Source organism: Prunus avium, chromosome 1 (genome assembly GCF_965620075.1).
Source record: "Prunus avium chromosome 1, drPruAviu1.hap1.1, whole genome shotgun sequence".
Classification (NCBI taxonomy): domain Eukaryota; kingdom Viridiplantae; phylum Streptophyta; class Magnoliopsida; order Rosales; family Rosaceae; genus Prunus; species Prunus avium.
Window position 1 is genome coordinate 1,405,197 of NC_142284.1, and position 19,933 is coordinate 1,425,129.

Consider the following 19,933-nt stretch of genomic DNA (forward strand, 5'->3'; position numbering starts at 1 on the left):
CTTATGAAATTAAATTTGCTCCATTAGGATGGTCCTGTAATTGTGAGTCAACACATGAGACAAAGCTTTTCCCAACAATCAGACTTAGAGCAATCAAATTATGAAACCAGATCCCTCATGTCCTGATTATGTGCATTTCCAAGGGACAATCTAAGTCTCTCCAGCCCAATGGTGATTGGGATTAAGCATGGGATCGGTTCATAGCCCATACATCTAAGAAGATGGGCTTCATAGTGCACCCGACTAACTAAGGGAGCTTCTATAATGAGGATTTATAGTGAGGAGGCTATTTGAGGAGGCCCATCTCACCATCAAAAGGGATGTGGACCCCCCAATGCACCCCCCCATGTACTTTGTTTTTAGTTGTTGATGGTGAGATTTCACCTCCTCAAATAACCTCCTCACTCAACCTCCTCATTTTAGCCTCTTCAACTAATTAATCAATACACTTATCCTCAATTTGTTATTTTCTACTTTCCCGTAAGCATTATCGGCTAGCCATCATCCTTTTATAAACTTTCCCATTAGTATATAACCAGATAATTTAAAAATAATAATATCAAAAGTTAAGTTTTTGATATATGTAAAAAGAACATAAGATTTTTACTTGATTAGAATGATCGAACCAAATCGATCTTTAAATGAATTTATTTGGTTTGATTCGGTTACATTACTAATTTGAGACTAACCCGAACAAATCAAAACTGCGATGATTCAATGTCAGGCTGAAACCGAACCAAACCGTATCATCATACACATAAATGTTGGTCTGAAACCAAACCGGCACATCAATATTGGGCCGAAACCAAAGCAAACTGCATCATGCCCTTTTCATTTGGGTCTGTGGGTTCTATAGGTATGACGTTAGGGCTTTGCCCAGTGTGAAACTGAACCCAACCCAACACAGAATGGCAGTGGAGCTTGGACTGAAAGCTTGAGGACGCCCGAAAGGAAAGCTTTAAATAGAGGGGTATTTATAGGGTTTGTATATAAGATTAGAGGTCGTCAAACCCTTTTCATTGGGTACGTTGACCTTCAAATCTCAATCATGAATGACAAATTGGCAATGAGGGTTTGTATTATATTTTAACAACCAGGTATCCAATTTTCTACTTTTAGGACCTAAACTGAAAGTTGAGTGAGCAACGGTGGAAGAGAATTGAAGCCCACCAAGTACCCAAGGGAACCCGAAGAATGAGTTCGGCACTTTTGAGTGTTTTGAGAGAGAAGAACCAAACCTTTTTCCTATAACATGTCTCATAACTCACACAGATTTTTTTTTTCTTTTCTTCTTTAACACTTTAATCCTCATAAACGCAGCAACAACAACAATAGCAGTAACGTTTTTGCCATAATTTTCTTTTTTGTTTTGGAAAATTTAAACCCGTAACAATGGCGGCATCGTTAATACTTTCCCGAAGAGTTTCATCTGTGGGCGTTTCTCGCACTCTCCACGGTTCGTTCCTTCAAACCCACATTTTTTTTCCTTTCATTTAGTTGCTTTTGTAGTTATAAGGTGTTTGGTTGATGAGAAAACGGTGGAGAAAAGAGCAAGCTTTATGTTGCTTTTTATTTGGTTACGGAATGTTCTTCTTTTAGGATGAATAAAGTCAACCCAAGTTTAGAAATTTGATTTTAGTGAGATTAAACTGAGCGTAAGTATTGAACTGTTGAAATATCAGTTGAGAATTGCTAGCCTAGAAACTGCAGGAGTGTTCGTTATGTATCATTCCTGTAACTTGAGAAATCACCAGTGCATTCGTGAGTCTAATGCAATCATCTGACTTACGTGATTTGATTTGATCATGTTAAATATAATATTATCCAATAGGAGGGTTCTGCTATTTGCCATTTTTAATTTGTTTCAAATATTAGTACTTACAACATGTTTGGAACTCATTGTGAAAACTGGAACAAGTATAGTTTTTCCATTTTCCAATTCTCATGTGCTTACTTATCAGAAATTTTAGCAGATTTATTTCCCCAACTTTGTTGGGTAATGAGGGAAAGGGAAACGCGAAATGAAGATCAATTATACGGCTAATTCTAATGTAGTAGGTTGAGTATTGTTCTTTAGTCCACTTTTATCTTTTTACCATCAAGAGCATGCGTGCACTGCATGCTTGTTTTGAGAGAAATGTGGCCTGACTTCCTCTCTTGGCCTACTTTTCTTTCTCTCCAAAAAAGTGGATAGATATGAAGAGAAAAATTAGATCGGTATTGTTTACCTTTTTAATATACCAAAAATATATTCATTAAAATTTGTAGATGTCGCCGGCTTCATAAGCCGACATGTTTATACTTGTAATTAGTCTGTAAAGGATGTTATGAGCTTTTGGGATTTGCTAATTCAGAATTTCTAGATTGATTCATGTGTAATTTCATAATCCAAGTGTTGCTATAACTCGTTTTCTGTTTTCATGTTGTTTCTTATTGTTACATTTCCACAGGCTTAGCAGGTAATATGGGGCCCTTTTGCCTGCACTTGGAATTGAAGGTCGCAACTTTGGTTGATGTTTTTGATAAGACAAAGCAGTATAGTAGCTCCAGTGGTGCCACAAAGTTTGATTTTACAGACCTGACGTAAGAAATTTGTTGCTCGTAGCTATTTATTGCCTTGGATATGCAATTGTAAATTATGTAAGACTTGTTTGGAAGCAAAGTATAACTACCAGTTTCCTATTGTCTTGCATAGCATTCTGGATGAGTTTGTTCTTTTTTGTATTTTCTTTTGTTCCCGCTTTCGAAAATGATTTTATTCTTTTGCTTTGTAGGTTCAATTTAGATATTTAAACAGTCATTTTATAAAAAAAAAATCATATGTAATATGTGGTATGATAATTTTACGATTCGATATAATGTGATTTCTCAACTTCTTACTGTATCTTTCTAATTTTGGTCACTCATATTGTACTTCAAGTGGATAAATGGAGCCAAGCTTGGAGTTTACATACAGCTGTTACTAGAGGCTCAAAGCTTAGGACTTAGGATCCAACAATGTGTCATTTTCCTTTTACATTCCTCTTTGGATTGTTATATTCTTTTTTTCCATGAAGAGCATTTAGCATCCTTTAGTTTTATCCTCGTGATTGAATGTGGTCAAATTTCAGTTCTCCTCATACATGGTATCCAAAAGCTCGAAGTAAGCAACGCAAGGTTATCCTGCACATGGGTCCCACAAACAGTGGTAAAACGCACAATGCTCTGAAGCGACTCGAATCAAGTCCATCTGGTATGTTGTGAGTTGCAGTGGTTTCGATTATTCAGTTTACTCAGGTAATTAATGACAAGCTGTTATAATAATGCCTTGAATATAGTTTGGTATTTTTTTTCCCTTCTCTGCAGGCATATATTGTGGTCCCCTGAGATTGTTGGCTTGGGAGGTTGCCAAACGGTTGAACAAGGCAAATGTTCCTTGTGATCTAATTACAGGACAAGAAAGAGAGGAGATTGATGGTGCAAAACATACGGCTGTGACAGTTGAGATGGCTGATGTAACCTCCCACTACCATTGTGCCATTATTGACGAAATTCAGGCAAGTTGATTTTATTTATGTGGACTCTAGAGATTTGCTTCCTACCTTTTAGAAAACTTTTAAAGATCAGTCTGTGTTGTTTTAATTGAGATTGTGGTGTTTGGTGGAAATGGAAAATTATTGAGGCATATGGACTAGTGCACGTTCAAGGAAATGATCTAAGTACTTGTTTGTATCCAAGTATGAGTCAGAAATTTTGTTTAGAGTTTTCGGTCAGACCGCCCAAGAACATTTTTCCTTCACAAGTTAACTCAAGAGTTGGTTGAAAACTTTTCTCTGTTTTCTGGATTAATTTTTTTTTTCTTTTTCTCCTTGGTCAGATGTTGGGTTGTAAGACAAGGGGTTTTTCATTCACACGTGCTCTATTAGGAATTTCTGCTGACGAACTTCACCTTTGTGGAGATCCAGCTGTTGTTCCTCTTATTCAGAAAATACTGAAAGTGACCGGTGATCATATTGAGGTAATAGGGTTTTTTGGAGCCAGCTTTGCTAAAGTCTTTCTTGTTTTAGTAAAGTAGTTTGCATTGGACCAGAGGGATAAGGATTCTACATAATTATTTGTTAGGTATTTTTCTCTGTGGATGTATTTTACTCATTTGAACTATTAATAAAGATCCCAAACTGTAATGTCCATGCTGTAAGTTCATTTCACTTTGATTGTTTCAGAAAGACAATAATGAGAAGCCTACTGCAATTTCAATAATATGTTTACTGTATTTTCAGCCAGAAACTAGATGTTAGAGGATTTTCCTTTGTATTTATTCTGGTTTCCACTTATGAAAGTTTGCTATATGAGTGAGAGGGAGGGATATATATTCTGAATTTTATTTTGATAAATTTTGAGAGTGTCCACATGCTTTCCTTGGATCGTTTGACAAAGTATGTATTCGGGACATCATTGATTTGTCTAAAATTTTGAGGATACAACGGTTTGACATTTGAATGAAAATTTCCCATCAACTTCAATAAACCAGAAGCTCATGATTTGTATCTCCTTAGATTGATTGTATTGGTTAAGTGCTTTTATGAGCGTATGATGTGTGTATTCAGTAATGCTCTTCCGATTTCCTTCTGTCACTTGTTTTTATCTTTGTTCCTCTCAATGTGTTCTTGTTTTTGGTTTTGATTAGGTTAACTTCTATGAGAGACTATCACCTCTTGTTCCAATGAAGGTTCCTCTCGGTTCCTTTTCTAATATAAGGACAGGCGACTGCATTGTAACCTTTTCACGTCATAAAATATACAAATTGAAGGTAGTGATAGACAATCTTGTATTTGTTTTTGTATGTCATGAAATATGTAGGTGCCCGTGTGTGCAGTTTATGTTTAACGCAAGACCTACTTTCAATATTTTTCCTAGTTACATCTTCTTAGATTAGTTTCCTGATGTGTTTATGTTTGAAACTCAAGCTTATCTTGTACGGTATGAACTTTTATTTATTTAGTTAGGTATGCTTTATGTCCCAAAGAAGAAGAGTTTCTAGAACTTTTATTAGTTATAAGCTCTTCTCTGGAGGGAAAAGAAATGAAGATGAGAAATGGCATCCAAGTTTCTATAAAGACTGAACTGACTGTGTGTATCTTGTATGAGATGCGTGACTTCCCTTTGTTGGCTGGATGGGAATAATTGAGATAGCTTCTCTGAGTCTTGATAGTGATAATATATTCTACTTTGAGGTACATATGAGATGAGACTTGGAAAAGAGACACTAGAAAGGAATTTGGGTGTTAAAGGAAAATTTTGAGTCTAAAAATGGTCATTGGTTGAGAAAGCTTCATTCTATTCTCTCAAGTCTCAGTAGAAAATGTTTCCCTGCTATACTAATATTTACTTTTGTTTCTGGGCTCAAAAAGGACCTTTTTTTTTTTTTTTACAAACTTTTTATTGCTGATGCTGTTTGAACTTCTGTTGATGTTCTTTGTCTTTCTTGATTCTATTCATTTACGGTATTACCGTTGTACTAACTTGTCAAAGTGCATTTGTATCGTTTATTGTATTGCTAGAAAGAAATTGAAAATGGGGGAAAGCATCTTTGTTCTGTTGTTTATGGTTCACTCCCACCAGAGACTCGAACAAGACAGGTATTAGTTCAAGCTTACTGTCTTGCTAAACTGTTTTGAATGTAAAAGAATAAAATGCAGATTCCAATTCAATTGTGGATGTTTTTGGTTGTAATGATTGACTTTCTAGTTTAAACCTTCTATGATCACCACAATTTCTCAGTTAATATACCCTTTAGGACTGCAGGCAACAAAGTTCAATGATGCAAGCAGCGAGTTTGATGTTCTTGTGGCAAGTGATGCAATTGGGATGGGTCTTAATCTGAACATTTCACGGATCATATTTTCAACAATGAAGAAATTTGATGGTTTTGAGAACCGGGACCTCACTGTAGCTGAGGTCAAACAAATTGCAGGTACTCCTTCTTTGGGTTAATAGCATATACTTTAAAGTTTAAACTTGTAAGTCCATATAGGTGAGGTTCATAATTTAGTTTGATGCTAATGCTAGTAGCCTATTTGTAACTTTATCTGTATTTAATTTCTTCAGAATTTTATCAAGGCAGCCCAAATAAATCTTCCCAAAATCTAGGCCTCCGAACATCAATCCTAAAACCCTGGTTTTATATAAACCTATATAATACCTTTCATACACTCTAGTCTATGCCAGTTCTGTGAGGCATTTTCCTAACCAAGAAGCACAACCTAAGTCTATTTCATGGTGTAAATCCTTAGTCTATTCCTCCCCCACCCCATGAATCTTCATCAACTTACACAGCGACAATTTCTGATCTACTCTAAAGTTCCGAGCTATTGTTTGTAGCTCTCCTTCACTCTTCCCCTTCTCTCTTATCTTTCTGTTGGTGATTTCTTGAAATTTTTAACGAACCAATTTTTGGATTTGGTATGTTATGAGGTTTTTAAGCTCCTTCAAACGCTCTACTACTCTCCAACCACAAGTGCCAGAAAAGGCATCATGAAAACATCTTCCTCGTCTAAAAATGAACAAGTCTGTTAAGAGCTTGTTTCGTCTTAAATCTTTTATTACTTTGACCACAATTTCATGGTATCTGTTAGTGCTCTATGTAATCGTCATATTAAAACCTATGAGGTGTGTGCATCATTCATACTCCCTGCTTTTAAGAATCCCTGATTTGCTCTAAGGCATTAATGTGTCATTACCGTGCATTCTCATAGCCTCTAGTTACTGCAAGAAATACTTCATAAATGGTGGATACTTTACCATAATGATAAGAGCTAAAATTATAGGTTCCCATATCCTTGTGATGTATCTATAGTGCATGAAGGTGCTGTGGTGTGTTATGTTGAAAATTTCGTAATTTCCACTAACTTATAATTGTTTTGTGTAAATAGTAACCTTTTATACTCTTACCTTGAAATGATGGGTTCTGTATGTTTGGATGAACATACTGGTTTTTCTTACAGGAAGAGCTGGCAGGTATGGATCAAAGTTTCCTGTTGGTGAAGTGACTTGTTTAAATGCAGATGATCTGCCCTTGCTTCATTCATCACTAGAATCCCCATCTCCAACTCTTGAGGTGATTATGCTATTATCTATTGCAAAGAACATTTATTTGATTCTTATGATGCATCTACTTCTAGATCTCAGTTCACATTGATGTGTCTCTTGTCCTCTAACCGGGTGCAATTGTTATAATGCAGAGTGCTGGATTATTTCCTACCTTTGATCTTATGTATATGTATTCACGTTTACACCCAGAATGTGGTCTCTACCAAATACTGGTTGGTTTCATTATTATCTCTATATTCTTTATAACTTGTATCTATTCCCGTGTATGTGTTTATTCATGGGCTCTGTATCTTTGAACGCATGCATACGAGCTTACATATGTTTGTGTGTACATGTGTGTATTAGAGAGGAACACTACAAAGATGTGCTCAGGGTGATCAATTCAACTAAATTAGTGTGTCATGGAATACTTTATCAAATAAAAGAAAGTGTAAAAAATAAGTATCATCTAGGGCATAGGTGAAGCTTGTTGACAGTTGAAGCTACTTCTAAATTAAAACATGGGAAATTATTCCGGCTGATTACATTTCACTTGTACTTCACACGGACAGCGATTTCGATCTTGTTGCTGGTTGAAACCAAACATATAATGGATTTCACAATAGCAGGGTCAATCTATAAGTGGATTTGAACTTTTTAGATGATTTACACATCTTGAACAATAGTAAGAGATGAATCCAAGATTGGTCATTTCGTGTTTGCTTTGAAAACTTTAAACAAAATGAAAATTATCAGCTAACCAAAAATTAATTTGATTGTTGACATTCTATTTTATTGAAGTTTAAGCCTCCTGTTTAATGAGATATATTATGTATTTATATATCATTTCCTTCCCCTACGTGTTGGCAGGCACATTTTGTAGAGAATGCCAAATTATCAGACAATTATTTCATTGCTAACTGTGAAGAAGTATTGGTATGTTTGTGCTTTTTGGTTAATTTTAAATGAGTCAGGGAACTCAACATGGTATTTCTTGTTAACAATTGATTTTGACAACTTTTTTTGTTGGTTACTTCCACCTTCACTTTGATCAGAAAGTTGCAGCTGTTATTGATGAGTTGCCTCTTGGGTTGCAAGATAAGTACCGTTTCTGTATAAGGTAAATAAAGGAGAGACTTCTACCTGAGTTTGTCTTTTTAAGTTTTAGAATGAAATTTACCTTTTCAATAGGTCTTCTCTTTGATTTAGAAAATTTAGTTAACAATCATGTTGGGTAAGCTTTTTAACTTGTTCAGAATTAGATTCATTAATCATTGTGATCTGCAGCCCAGTTGACATGGATGATGAAATTTCATCCCAGGGTCTTACACAGGTAAAATTAATATACTGTCCTTGAGTGTGTACTGTTTAATCTTAATGGGAAGCCATTATAACACGACTGTCCTGGTACAGTTTGCTCAAAGTTATGCAAATACCGGCATTGTTCGGCTTCGAGAAATATTCACACCAGGGACACTTAAGGTACCACAAACAGAAGCTGCACTCAAGGAGCTTGAATCCATTCACAAGGTAATATTGTTTCTTTAGATATTTCCTGAGAAGGAATGTGGGGTTCTAACTTCCAAATTTCACCATGGAATGTTTCACTCCCAAACCCAATTGATGGAAATCACTAAATTCTACCTCGTACGAATTAGTTTTGGAAATGATTTCCAGAATGGCAGATGCCAAAAGACAAAATCCATCAGCTTCCTGTATAAATATGTACTTGCACTTTACCTGAAAGTACTCGGTACCGTACTATGTATTCAGAACGATAAGATAAATGGTTTCTTTGACTTGAGCTTCTTAAAAGTAATGTCTTTTCATTTGAAACTACTCTGTGAGGTCAGCCTCTGATAAGATCTCTCTGTTGGTGCCAAAATTGAAGGTTTTGGATCTTTATGTTTGGTTGAGTTTCCGGTTAGAGGAATCATTCCCAGACCGTGAGCTGGCATCTTCGCAGAAGTCAATGTGCAGCATGTGAGTTCACTTGCAACTGACATTGGTTTTTTGGTTTCTGTTTTCTTTGTATCTCTAATTTGTTCTGCTTTGAAATTGTAGGTTGATTGAAGACTTTCTGGAGAGATTAGGATGGCAGAAGCCGAGGTCCAAGAGATTAGCCCCACGTACTCCCTTAACTTCGTTATTCCGTAAAACAAGACAGTTCTTGTGAGATATTTATCGTTCCTTCAGCATGTCTATTCCCTCTCTTCTATGCTCAGTTGGATCGCTCAGAGGCCAGGAGAAACCTTTGGAATCTTCTCTTCACCTTCAGTGTGTTATCTGTCCACACATCAACTTCTCAGAAAGAGCATTAAGCTCCCAAACTGAAAAGTAGTTTATATTCTTTCACAAAAAAGTAGTTTAAATTTGTAATTATGGAAAGCATTGTATTATTCTTTGTATGTATGCAACATTGGATGACATCATGACAATAATGGTTGATGGAAGAGTTTTCTTCTTTCCCCATTCTCCTTACAAGTTCACACTGGAGTTCTCGCTACTATTTTATTTTCCTTTTTTTGTTTTAGGGTTAAGTTAAAACTTACACGGCAAAATATGTCCTGATTCTCACCAAACATGTTTTTTGGATGAACTGAGTACAAAATAAAGAGACCAACATTTCAAAACAAAATTGATCTTAAATTATCTCTATTTGCTTACATCGAAGACATGCATCTCTGTTAACAGCAATGTCTTGGGAATTCTCTGGGAATGGTCAAGATTACCAGTTGTGTCTCGGCGCAATAATTTGATAATGGTGAAAAAGAGATGCTATAATTTGATAATGGTCCAAGGGTACAAATCCGCATGACTCTGATGCATTACTCATCTTGAACATTGGGCATTCAGTGGCAGAAAGAGTCGCCTATATCTCTTGCTCTTTTGCCTGCAACATCAACTTTTCAACATGTTTCTTCTCTTTCTCCATACTCTTCCCCTCCAATTCCTTTATCAACATGTTGTATGTGCTGTCCTTTGGAGCGAATCCCTTCGACACCATTTTCTCAAAGAATGAGCAAGCATTTTCAAGCTTACCATTGCTACAAAGCCCACGTACCAAGAGTGCATAAGTTCCACCTTCAATGCTCACGTCGTTCTTAAACATGTGGTCTAACAAAAAGCAGAGCACCCTCATCCTCTTCTTTCTGCAAAACAACTTCAACAACGGGGCATAAGTCTTAAGATCCGGCTTGCACGATTCCTCCTCCATTTTCTTGAGCAACTTGAGAGCAGCCTCTTCCTGCGAATGTGCACAAGCAGAAGAAATCAGGGTATTATGCGTCAAAGTGTCCGGCTTTACACCTTGATTTGTCATGTCCTCAACTACTTCCTGAACATCCTTGAGCCTACCAGCTTTACCAAGAAGGAAAATCAAAGAGTTATAAAACGAAGTATCAGGAACACAACCACTCATTTTCATCTTCTCATAAACCTCCAAAGCTTTAGTTATCTCCCTTGCCTTCCCTAAAGCATGCATTATTATAGTATATGTCACGGTATTTGGCTCACAAGCCTTGTCCTTCATTTCACCAAGAACTTCATCAACTTTGCGAAAATCCTTGTCATGACAATATGCTTCTATGAAACAGGTATAAGAGAAAACATCGGGACGAAAACCGTGCTTCTCCATCTCCTCCATTGTGTTTCTAGCAATGTCTAGCTTCCTGGGTTTACACCACCCATGTATCAGAACATTGAAAGTTTGAGAATTCAAAGGTATGGATTCCTTAAACTCCAAGAAAACTTCATGGGCATGCTCAACACTTCTTTCCTTCACCAATGCACCCATGAGAGTGTTCAAGGACAGCACGTCTTTGCTTACGCCGAATCGCTCGATCCCCCGAAATGCATCTATTGCCTCCTTGTACCGACCAGCCCTTGCAAGTCTCCTCATCACCTTACTCATTGTGTCCAAAGTAACATACCCTCCTCCAATTTGGACCATTTCTTCAACCATCTCCCACATAAGCTCAAAATTCTCGGACTTGCCTAAAATGTCAACCATTGAGTTATATGCCTCCGGCGGATGCCTATAACCTGTTTGTGCTTTTGCCCAAATGAAGAATCCAAAAGCAGGAACCCATTCATTGCTAAACCTCCTCAAAACCCGTTCCACCAAACTGTTTGATAAATCCAAAACACACCCATCCAGAGCTTGAGCAGCATTTTCCGGTGATGGATACCCATTTTTCAAGATTCTACAGACTTTATGGATGTCGTCGGTATCAGCGGTCTCGCTGAGCGGGCGCTTGAGAGCTTTTCTGGGGTCTCTGAGCTTCTGAGCCTCGACCCAATCGGCAAGAGAAGGGATAAGAAAATCCTCATCAAGATCTGCCTTTTCTGGGCGTTTAGTGTCGAAGAATTTGACCCAGTTTGGAAGCTCGGGAGACTCGGTGACTTCACTGACTGGGGTTGGCTCAGTCAAGGTGCACAGAGGATTGCAGAACAAGTGACGCAGCAGTTTGATGTTGGTTTTAGAAATGGAAGAGAGGTTGGGATTTTGGAACCTTGGAAGCATTTTTGGGCGAGAGACAGGGAAAGACTGCCAATCAATGTAACATTTTCTGTCAAATTAAATCATTGTGAGCAGTACATGCAACCTTTTTAGGGGTAAATAGGACTTTTGACAGTTATTCCAATTCTAGATGAGAGGTTGAGATGGAGAGGACGACGAGGAGAAGTATGAGGTTGAGATGGAGAGGGAGAGGGAGAGGGATAGCGGAGGAGGAGAAGAAGGGTTGAAGAGATTGGCGAGAGCGATTGAGAGGTTCGGGGAGGTGTATCAGAGAGTGGAGGCCGAGAAGTTGAGGCAGATGGTGGAGTTGGAGAAGCAGAGGATGCAATTCGCCAATGATTTGGAGGTGCAGAGGATGAATATGTTCATGGACACGCAGCGGAGCAACCACGGCAAGCGATCGGCCTCTAATGGTGAGCCAATTTTTTCCTCTTTCTTGTGTGTGTATTCAATTAGATTGAATATTTGGATTTTTTTTTCACTCTAGCGCATTTCAGTTTTTAGTTTTTTATTTAAAAAAATTTAAATTCTGATTTTTATAGTATTTTTCTTTATATGTTTAATTAATTTATTAATATTTTAGTGTAAATTGACGATTTTATCCTCAAAGTAATAGCAATATTGACGGAGTTAGACGATAGGACTAGTTTGCAAGAGTTGAACAACCATTAGAACAAATAATTTAGTTGAAGAACCAACATGGAACACCATATTCCGTGAATAGCCGGGACATTGAGGAATATCCATAAAGGCATTTAGAGAATCGGTCTGATTCTATCTCTATTCATACTGTTTGAAGAAAAGAAGGATCCCAAATAATCGATCTTTCTTTTAATTATTGAATCTCTCTTTGATTCATCAATGTATGTGTGATATTCTGAATCCTCGTTACTTCAGGAATCATTTGAGCCCTAAAATGATGAGTAATGCTATTTGGACACACAATATTGACACACTTAGTGACACCCGCTGATGTGTCAATGTATCATTTGCTCTTCTTTTCTCCTCGTTTTCTGTTCAGCGAATAATACATTGACACATTAGCGGGTGTCACTAAGTGTGTCAATATTGTGTGTCCAAATAGCATTACTCAATGCAAATCGAAGTGTTTAGTTTCTGAGTTGTACAATTCTTTAACTCTCTTTTCAGTCTTACTAAACAGAAGCCTCTTATTTATGGTCAAAGGTAGAGACGGTCCTCTACATATTAGGGTCGGGTCGGGTCGACCTATGAGTTGTAGAGTTAAAACATTGAGTGGACGGGTCTCAGGTGGAGCCCGCAACGGAATTCTCTCTCTCCACTTTGTCTTGTACAAATACGACCCGAATTGGTAAAACTAACTGAAGAAACTTCGACAGCAGCAGAATTACATCTTCTAATAATAATCGTTTTCCGTTTGCTGTTTAAAGGTCAGTCCCGTTGCTCTCTTTAGTGATCTTTCTGCAATTCATTTCTTTCGTTCTTCTTCTTTGGGCCTTCTAATTTCTAAAGTTAATTGTTCCCGAGGAAGGAACTAAATTTCTGTTCTTTTCTTTTTCTAATTAAGCAGTTGGGTGATATGGTTCTGCCATTTCTGGAAAAGTATGAAGAGTCAAGAATGTAAATAGAAATGTGTTTGTTTTGTGTTTTTTAATTGTTTAACATATAATGCAAGCAAGTCAGGCAAATGGGTCATTGAAAATTCACTGGAAGCATGCTGTGCAGACTTGACAAAATTGGTAGAATTCAGTGGTAAAAAGGACAGAGTTGATGAAATCAAAAGATCTGTTTGCATGAAATCATATTGAAAGTTCATGTTTGGTTTGCTTCTAGGAGAACCGATTTGTACCCTAAATAGCGTGTATCATGAGAATTGAGTGACCTGTGATTTATAATTAAGAGATTAGCAGTCCAGCATGCCTTATCTAGGTGTGCAGTTTATTGCATGCCTTTTATCTGTTATTCATATGTCTAATATCTGGTTGGCCTTAGTTCTTGCCTATGGATTCATTTATGAATTAATAGTAGGCAAACATTATTTTAGCAATTGTTCCCCTGTGGTCAGCCATGTTTTGGAATTGAACAGCCTGCAGACATTGTCTCGAATCTGATTTTATCCGAACATTATTGTCTTTGTATTTAAAGATTAGTGACAGAATTGGTGATAGGATGTTTCGTGTTCCAAATGCCACCAGATTCTGAAATTTTCTCTAAGAACCTCTCCAGTAGCTAATTTATCGCACTAATGCTTTATGGTGGGTGGGTGGTGTGTATGCTGCACAAAATGAGTAACTTATGGTTCTTTTGGGAGCTTTAAGTTTTTCATCTATTTTATATCGGCTCTCTGTGGTTTTAATTCATATGAATGCTGAATGAGTTATCCTATGCAGGTTACAGTCCATATACCATGAAGAGGGCATTTCCATGGGATGAGCAGGTTGATGTTATATCATCAGATGACTCTTCTTCCTCAGACATGGAGATGGAAACCAATATTGAGTCTGATAGCAAGCAGTTAACCAATAATACCACATCTGATCAACCTGCCAAAGAAAGAACATCTGAAGGTAATTGCACAATCAAGATATAGAGCCTTGTTTTACTGAAACTGGTGAACTAATGTATGTTGAAATTATAGTGTCAATTAAGATTTATTTATAATGTTGTAGAGCAAATTTTATGTTTTCTTTTTCTTTTTCTAAAATAAGATATTAACAAAAATGTAGTCCAACTGAAATGGTATATTTCAAGTTCGAGAAACTTAATAGTTGTGTAAACTTATGCACGCTCTATCATGTTTAGACTACATTAATGTCATCGAGAAATTATGAATCTGTGAAAATCTCTGATCCAAGTGATGCAATACTGTTTGTTCCAGTAAATGAATTACCAGTTTTTACCAAAATGCTTATTTGCTAAGATTAATAGTCCAACAAGTTTTATTTTTCCTTATTTTGCACTGTAATGGGTACATAATTGGCCATTCTTAAACTTGTCAGTGACAATGCTATTAACTAAGATGAAGAACATGTGTACTCGTAAATGTCATAGTTGGGGTTGTTTGAGCTTTTTTTCGCTGAATATAGTAATCTCGATATGTGATAACCTCTTTAGGAAAATGAGTGGCTAATAGGTTGCTGTTTATATCCACTATGGCACTTTACCATATTTCTTTCCTGGTACCTTAGTAGCCTTGATGACTCCAATGCTGTTAGGGTGGTTTGCTTTTTTGGTCTCCTTAAGTCCTCTGAACATGCTTTAAACTATAGGTGCTTTGGCGCGAAGGGCAGAGATGTATCAGGAGTACATGAAGCAGATCCCGATCCCAGCGCACCGCGGCTCTGTTATTCCATTTACCTCATGGATGGGGTTAGGCAAATCCATTAAGCAGTTATATGGACAACCTTTGCATTACCTTACCAATATTCTCCTAAAACAGTGGGACCAATTGAGGATGGGCAGTGAGGAAGAGTACAGGCCCTTGGATACCATAATTCATCCGTGTAAAGCCGAAGCCACCATCTGGCTCATGGAAGAAGTCCACCGGCACACCTCATCTCATTATCATATAGCCAATCTCTGGCTATCAGATCCGATGCACCATGCCTTTGTGGATTCCATCTTTCCGCAGTTAAGAAGCAAATCATGAAAGGCCTTTGGTTTTAACAACTGTTACATTCTGCTTGTTAATTTTGTCATGTAAAATGTTTGTTAAATTCGTAGATTTTTTTTTGGGTCAATAAATTCGTAGATTTGGTCTGTTCTTTTTTATTTTTTATTTTGTGTGTGTAGTTCCTGATGAAATAAAAGGCATATTTTGTTTTCCACCCTTCTCTTCCTACTTTAATGTTACGTGTCTACTCTTAGCACAAAATTGTTGAACACTAACCCAAAAAGAACAAAAGATTATCAATGAATTCAAAACACAGGCTATAGCGTGCCACTTTGTAAGAAGATCCTCAGCACACACAAAAATAAGATCATTCTGATGGAATAGGCTTTCATTTCTGACAGTGACAAACTACCAACGATTGGTTGCCCATGATAAGAGACCAAGCCACTAAATCATTGGTGAAGTTGAAGTGGATGGTTGCTCCTCAACATCCCTCTGTTTTCTATGATGCCTTCTTTCCTCATTATGCTTCCGTTTTCGAGGATTCGTTGGTTCCAAAGACAAGTTAAGCGGTTGCTCTTGATGATGTTTGATGTTAGCATCATCGATTTTCATGAGAACTGAGGCTCTTTGTTGCAGGTTCCGCTTTTGAGGATTCAATGGTTTCAAAGACTCAGAAAGCAACTCCTCTTGCTGATGATTGACTGCCGTGCCGTAGTTTAAATCATCCTGGTCGCATACTAGGAGTAGGTCAACACTTGAGCTTTTCAAGAAAACTGGTCGTGCGCCGCTCTCAAAGTAAAATCTAACTCGACATCTATGAGGATGAAACCGAGGCTGTGTTTCAAATATCTGTGACTTCTTCCAAGTCCTTAATGGAATATACTTGAGCCACACATGAGCAGACGCTGTCTTTCTTGAACAAGAAAAAAACTTATAATCACGCTCTAAGCATACATCACTGATGGAAATTGTAGCTCCAAAATGCCAACCAGAACTATTTTGTACGACTTTGAAAACAGCACAGAAAGCCAATCTTATGCTCTCCAATTGGACTGTTGCAGGAATTTCAAAAGAAAATTCACATATACCACACCTATATCGAGGGGCTTCAATAAGAAGTTCACATTTACGATAGGGGAACCACTTCGGAACCTCATATCCAGGAAGTACAACGTCAAATGCAGAGTCATGATCAGAAGATGCCTGTAACACAAGAATAACAATGTTAACTACATGTGTGTGTGTGCTCGCACATGTGTACACATATATATTTGTGTAGAGAGAGTGAGAGAGGATATAGAGACCTGATTCAGAAAAACATTTTCAATTTTTGCCACGCCATAGCCCAGATTAGAACGCAATCTATAACAATTAGACAAGTTCATCCAATAAATCCCTCGTGATTCTTCTTTGTGTTTGAATATCTTTGACAATTTTGAAAACCTTTCCAATGATTCGCAATCACTCGCAACTAACCAACGTATCTTTGGTGGAAGCTCTGGAATTTCTCGAAGGCTCTTGCAGCAATGCAAGTCAAGAACCTTTAGATCTTGCAACTCATAAATGCTGCACGGCAGAGTTGTAAGATCTTCACAATTTGATAAGTACAACTCTTCAAGCCCAATGAGATATCCAATTGATGAGTGCAATTCTTTAATGGCAGTGCCTTGTAGATTCATATATCTTAAGGATTCCATCTTTTCTACAATTACTGGAAAATTCTCAAGCCTAAAGCAATTGCCCAGCTCCATAACTTCTAAAGATTTCAAGCTTATTTGTGTTGGAAACTTCATGAGGTTAGAGCAGCCCCTGAGACTCAACACAACAAGTTTATCAAGGAATCCAACGGAAGGATGAACCTCAACTAAACTTGTACAGTAATCTAGATTCAAGTTCTCTAAGTTTGTGACTCCAGTGAAGTCTGGGATTTTCTCTAAGAACTTACAGCCTTCAAAATCTACAGATGTCAACTTTGGCAAATTCTGTGAAACAAGAAAGAGAATCAAATGAAGCTTCAAAGAAATCTTCAGCATAAATGTTTGAGAAAAATAATGGATGAATACTTTAAAGTACCTTGAATCCGTCCGGTAGTCTGGTGATGCAGCTTTGAGGCATATTGAGCACAGCAAGCTTCTTTGGATGAAAATTAGATGGCAGAGACTGTAAAGAACATCCAGGCCAGTCAAGCCACCTCAACTCGTTAGAGAGATAATCAATGTTCCCAGAAAAGTGCGCATCATAGTTCACAAATAAATTAAGACTTTTCATCTTTGAGAAGCTTTTAGCATTCAAGCATATCTGATTATATGATTCGGGCACCTTTATCATAATGCCTTTAATTGTATCTGTTCCCTATAGTAGAAACAGAACAAAAGAACAAAAGAAAAACCATTAGTGTAAATTGGTTACACGTGTTTCCAAATTATAAATATTTTGCTTCAGAATTTTGACAAGAAGAAAACTATAATCATTTGGGCTTGCTTCTCAAGCTGAATAACACAACAGAAGTTATACTTACTGTATTTTCTGTTAGCACGTGATAAATATCCTCGTGAAACCACAATCTGCTACGCTTTCCTGGATTATTGGGCGATTCTTGACGAACTATTTCTTTACCCATTTCTTCTAGCAAGTCATGCATCAAAACCCGACATCCATCTGTAGTTATGAGAGCCTTTTCTACAAGTAGTTCAATACCAATCATAGGGTTGAGGTCACAGCATTCTAGCATTTGTGTCACGTAGTCTACATACTTACCTTTAAAGAAACATGCAATGTGAAGGAAAATTTCTTTCACTGGATCTTCCAATGCATCGAAACTTATTTTGAGAATCTCTTGTATCTCTTTGTTAGGAACTCTCATGTAACTATTTAATGACGCTTGCCATTGATCTATGCTTCTACCACATAGATGAGAACCTAAAACTGTCAGAGCTAGTGGAAGGCCTTGAACATAGTGTACTGCACGTCTAGCAACTTTCACATAATCGCTCGGAGGTACATTTCTTTTGAATGCATTCCAACTGAACAACTCAAGAGCTTCATGATAATCTAATTCTTTGACCTTGTATATAAAATATACTTCATGAGCAGTTAGCAAATGTTTATCTCTTGTCGTTATGATAATTCTACTGCCTGATCCAAACCAATCAGACCCTCGAGCTAAGCTGTGTAACTGTTCCAATTGATTCACATCGTCAAGAATCAAGAGAACCTTTTTATTGCTCAACATCTTCTTTATCATATCGACTCCTTTATCAACATTAGTCAGCTTCAACTTTTTAACCCTCAGAATATCAATTAGAAGAGTCTCTTGCAATTGGACTAGGCCTCCATGTGGCATTGAGTTTTCTCTAACATTTGCCAAGAAACAACTACCACCAAACTTATGGGCAATTGAATTATAAACAGCTTTAGCAATTGTTGTCTTACCAATTCCACCAGTTCCCCATATCCCTACCATGCGAATACTTTTTTCCCCAACTTCTAAAATTTTATCGATTTCTCCTACATAAGACTCTATTCCAACTGGATGTGCACCCACATCTAAATATGCATGGTATGATACTTCAGCTGAGACATCTTCAACAATCTTACGGATAAACTGAGATTCATGCCTGTCACTTTAAAACAATACAAAAGATTTCATAAACCAACACGACACTTTAAAAGAGAGAATATTTTACCTCAAAACTTAGTCAACCAATCGACCCAACTGTTTTAGTCAGCCTCAACCTTAGTTTTGACTCTTTTTACCTCACTTATGTTAATACCTTCCAATTAGAATGTGTCAAAACTTGTCCTTCATACGATATGTGTTCTTAAAGATTTAACAAATCAATATCCCATTATATGTTAACCAATTTAACAAAAAGAAAAGGCTTAAAAAGGAAAATAGCCCTGAAATATACACACACACAAAAAATGCACTATAGTCGTCAGAAATATACATACCCATCTGAAAAAGTCCACCCAGACAAATTGGCTGCTTCTGAAAGAGCTTTCCTCCATCTGTGCACTTTGTGAATATTATTCTTGAATTTGCATTCATGTTTACCAAGCGCTTCACCAAAAGATCCTCTTTGGTGCCTTACATCCGAGGGCTCCACCTTGTAAAAAATGGGCCACACTTTCTGTTGCCTCAATTTTTTACACTCAAGGATCTTATCGAGTTCATCCAGGCACCACTTGGACGCTGCATATTTTGAAGAGAATACGATTATAGAAATCCTTGACTTTTCAATTGCTTTGAGAAGTGATGCTGATATTTCTCCTCCTCTTTTGAGCTTATCATCTATGAAGGTATTGATTCCCTTCTGAACCAAAGCACTGTACAAATGATCTGTAAAATTATGGCGTGTATCTTCACCTCTGAAACTAAGAAACACATCATACGTGCATGAATTGGAGAAAGAAGAAGAGGAAGAAGAGGCTGCTTGATTGGCCATAGAAACCATATTCATGTCAGAAACTATCTCTTGTTATATTAAGGCCTTGTGCTTTATCACATATAGGAAGCAGCTTCCTGCTGCCTGCAAAAATGAATGTAAAGTCAAAAGTGAGGAACCTTCGGTTTGATATTCCTTTGTCACTGACGCGTTCACATGACTGAACCAAGTCGACAGCTGGTCTTTCACTGTTTTTTTATATACTGAATTTATACTTTTATATTCCTTTTTTGTAATCTACAAGACCTGAAGTGTTGGGATCCAAAACCTAATTTGGAAAAGGTAAGGAAATAGCAATTG

At 37.2% G+C, this 19,933-nt stretch overlaps 4 protein-coding genes and 1 pseudogene across 8 annotated transcripts; 2 read left to right on the plus strand and 3 right to left on the minus strand.

Moving 5' to 3' along the window:
* The first annotated feature begins 1,013 nt into the window (after positions 1 to 1,013).
* ATSUV3 (ATP-dependent RNA helicase) lies at positions 1,014 to 9,557 on the plus strand. 2 transcript variants are annotated; one of them, XM_021972504.2, is made up of 16 exons: positions 1,015 to 1,456; positions 2,451 to 2,583; positions 3,111 to 3,232; positions 3,346 to 3,536; positions 3,857 to 3,997; positions 4,667 to 4,789; positions 5,541 to 5,618; positions 5,785 to 5,953; positions 6,984 to 7,096; positions 7,221 to 7,301; positions 7,939 to 8,004; positions 8,124 to 8,188; positions 8,356 to 8,401; positions 8,482 to 8,598; positions 8,960 to 9,051; positions 9,133 to 9,557. In XM_021972504.2, the coding sequence occupies exons 1-16, from the start codon at positions 1,393 to 1,395 to the stop codon at positions 9,242 to 9,244; spliced, it is 1,713 nt and encodes a 570-aa protein (XP_021828196.1). In that variant the 5' UTR covers positions 1,015 to 1,392; the 3' UTR covers positions 9,245 to 9,557. The 2 variants fall into 2 exon arrangements, with proteins under 2 accessions (XP_021828197.1, XP_021828196.1); XM_021972505.2 differs by lacking the exon at positions 4,667 to 4,789 and having other exon boundaries at positions 1,014 to 1,456.
* A 111-nt stretch (positions 9,558 to 9,668) lies between these two features.
* LOC110768674 (Pentatricopeptide repeat (PPR) superfamily protein) lies at positions 9,669 to 11,593 on the minus strand. Its single transcript, XM_021972506.2, has one exon. The coding sequence runs from the start codon at positions 11,591 to 11,593 to the stop codon at positions 9,941 to 9,943; it is 1,653 nt and encodes a 550-aa protein (XP_021828198.1). The 3' UTR covers positions 9,669 to 9,940.
* A 175-nt stretch (positions 11,594 to 11,768) lies between these two features.
* RDM1 (RNA-DIRECTED DNA METHYLATION 1) lies at positions 11,769 to 15,394 on the plus strand. Of its 3 annotated transcripts, XM_088245358.1 has the most exons (4): positions 11,865 to 12,003; positions 12,776 to 12,999; positions 13,960 to 14,136; positions 14,839 to 15,394. In XM_088245358.1, the coding sequence occupies exons 3-4, from the start codon at positions 13,977 to 13,979 to the stop codon at positions 15,216 to 15,218; spliced, it is 540 nt and encodes a 179-aa protein (XP_088101484.1). In that variant the 5' UTR covers positions 11,865 to 12,003; positions 12,776 to 12,999; positions 13,960 to 13,976; the 3' UTR covers positions 15,219 to 15,394. The 3 variants fall into 3 exon arrangements, with proteins under 3 accessions (XP_021828199.1, XP_088101484.1, XP_088101485.1); XM_021972507.2 differs by lacking the exon at positions 12,776 to 12,999 and having other exon boundaries at positions 11,769 to 12,003; XM_088245359.1 differs by lacking the exon at positions 11,865 to 12,003 and having other exon boundaries at positions 12,773 to 12,999.
* Positions 15,395 to 15,461: 67 nt separating this feature from the next.
* LOC148297118 (inactive disease resistance protein RPS4-like) lies at positions 15,462 to 16,882 on the minus strand. Its single transcript, XM_088246958.1, has 2 exons — positions 16,629 to 16,882; positions 15,462 to 16,509 (listed from the first exon to the last, which is right to left on the minus strand). Exons 1-2 carry the CDS (start codon positions 16,880 to 16,882, stop codon positions 15,630 to 15,632), a joined length of 1,134 nt encoding a protein of 377 aa, XP_088103084.1. The 3' UTR covers positions 15,462 to 15,629.
* LOC110768671 (disease resistance protein RPV1-like) lies at positions 16,751 to 19,808 on the minus strand (annotated as a pseudogene). The gene is made up of 4 exons (XR_015826249.1): positions 19,140 to 19,808; positions 17,704 to 18,808; positions 17,259 to 17,537; positions 16,751 to 17,167 (listed from the first exon to the last, which is right to left on the minus strand). The product of XR_015826249.1 is annotated as a disease resistance protein RPV1-like (transcript).
* Between the last annotated feature and the right edge of the window lie 125 nt (positions 19,809 to 19,933).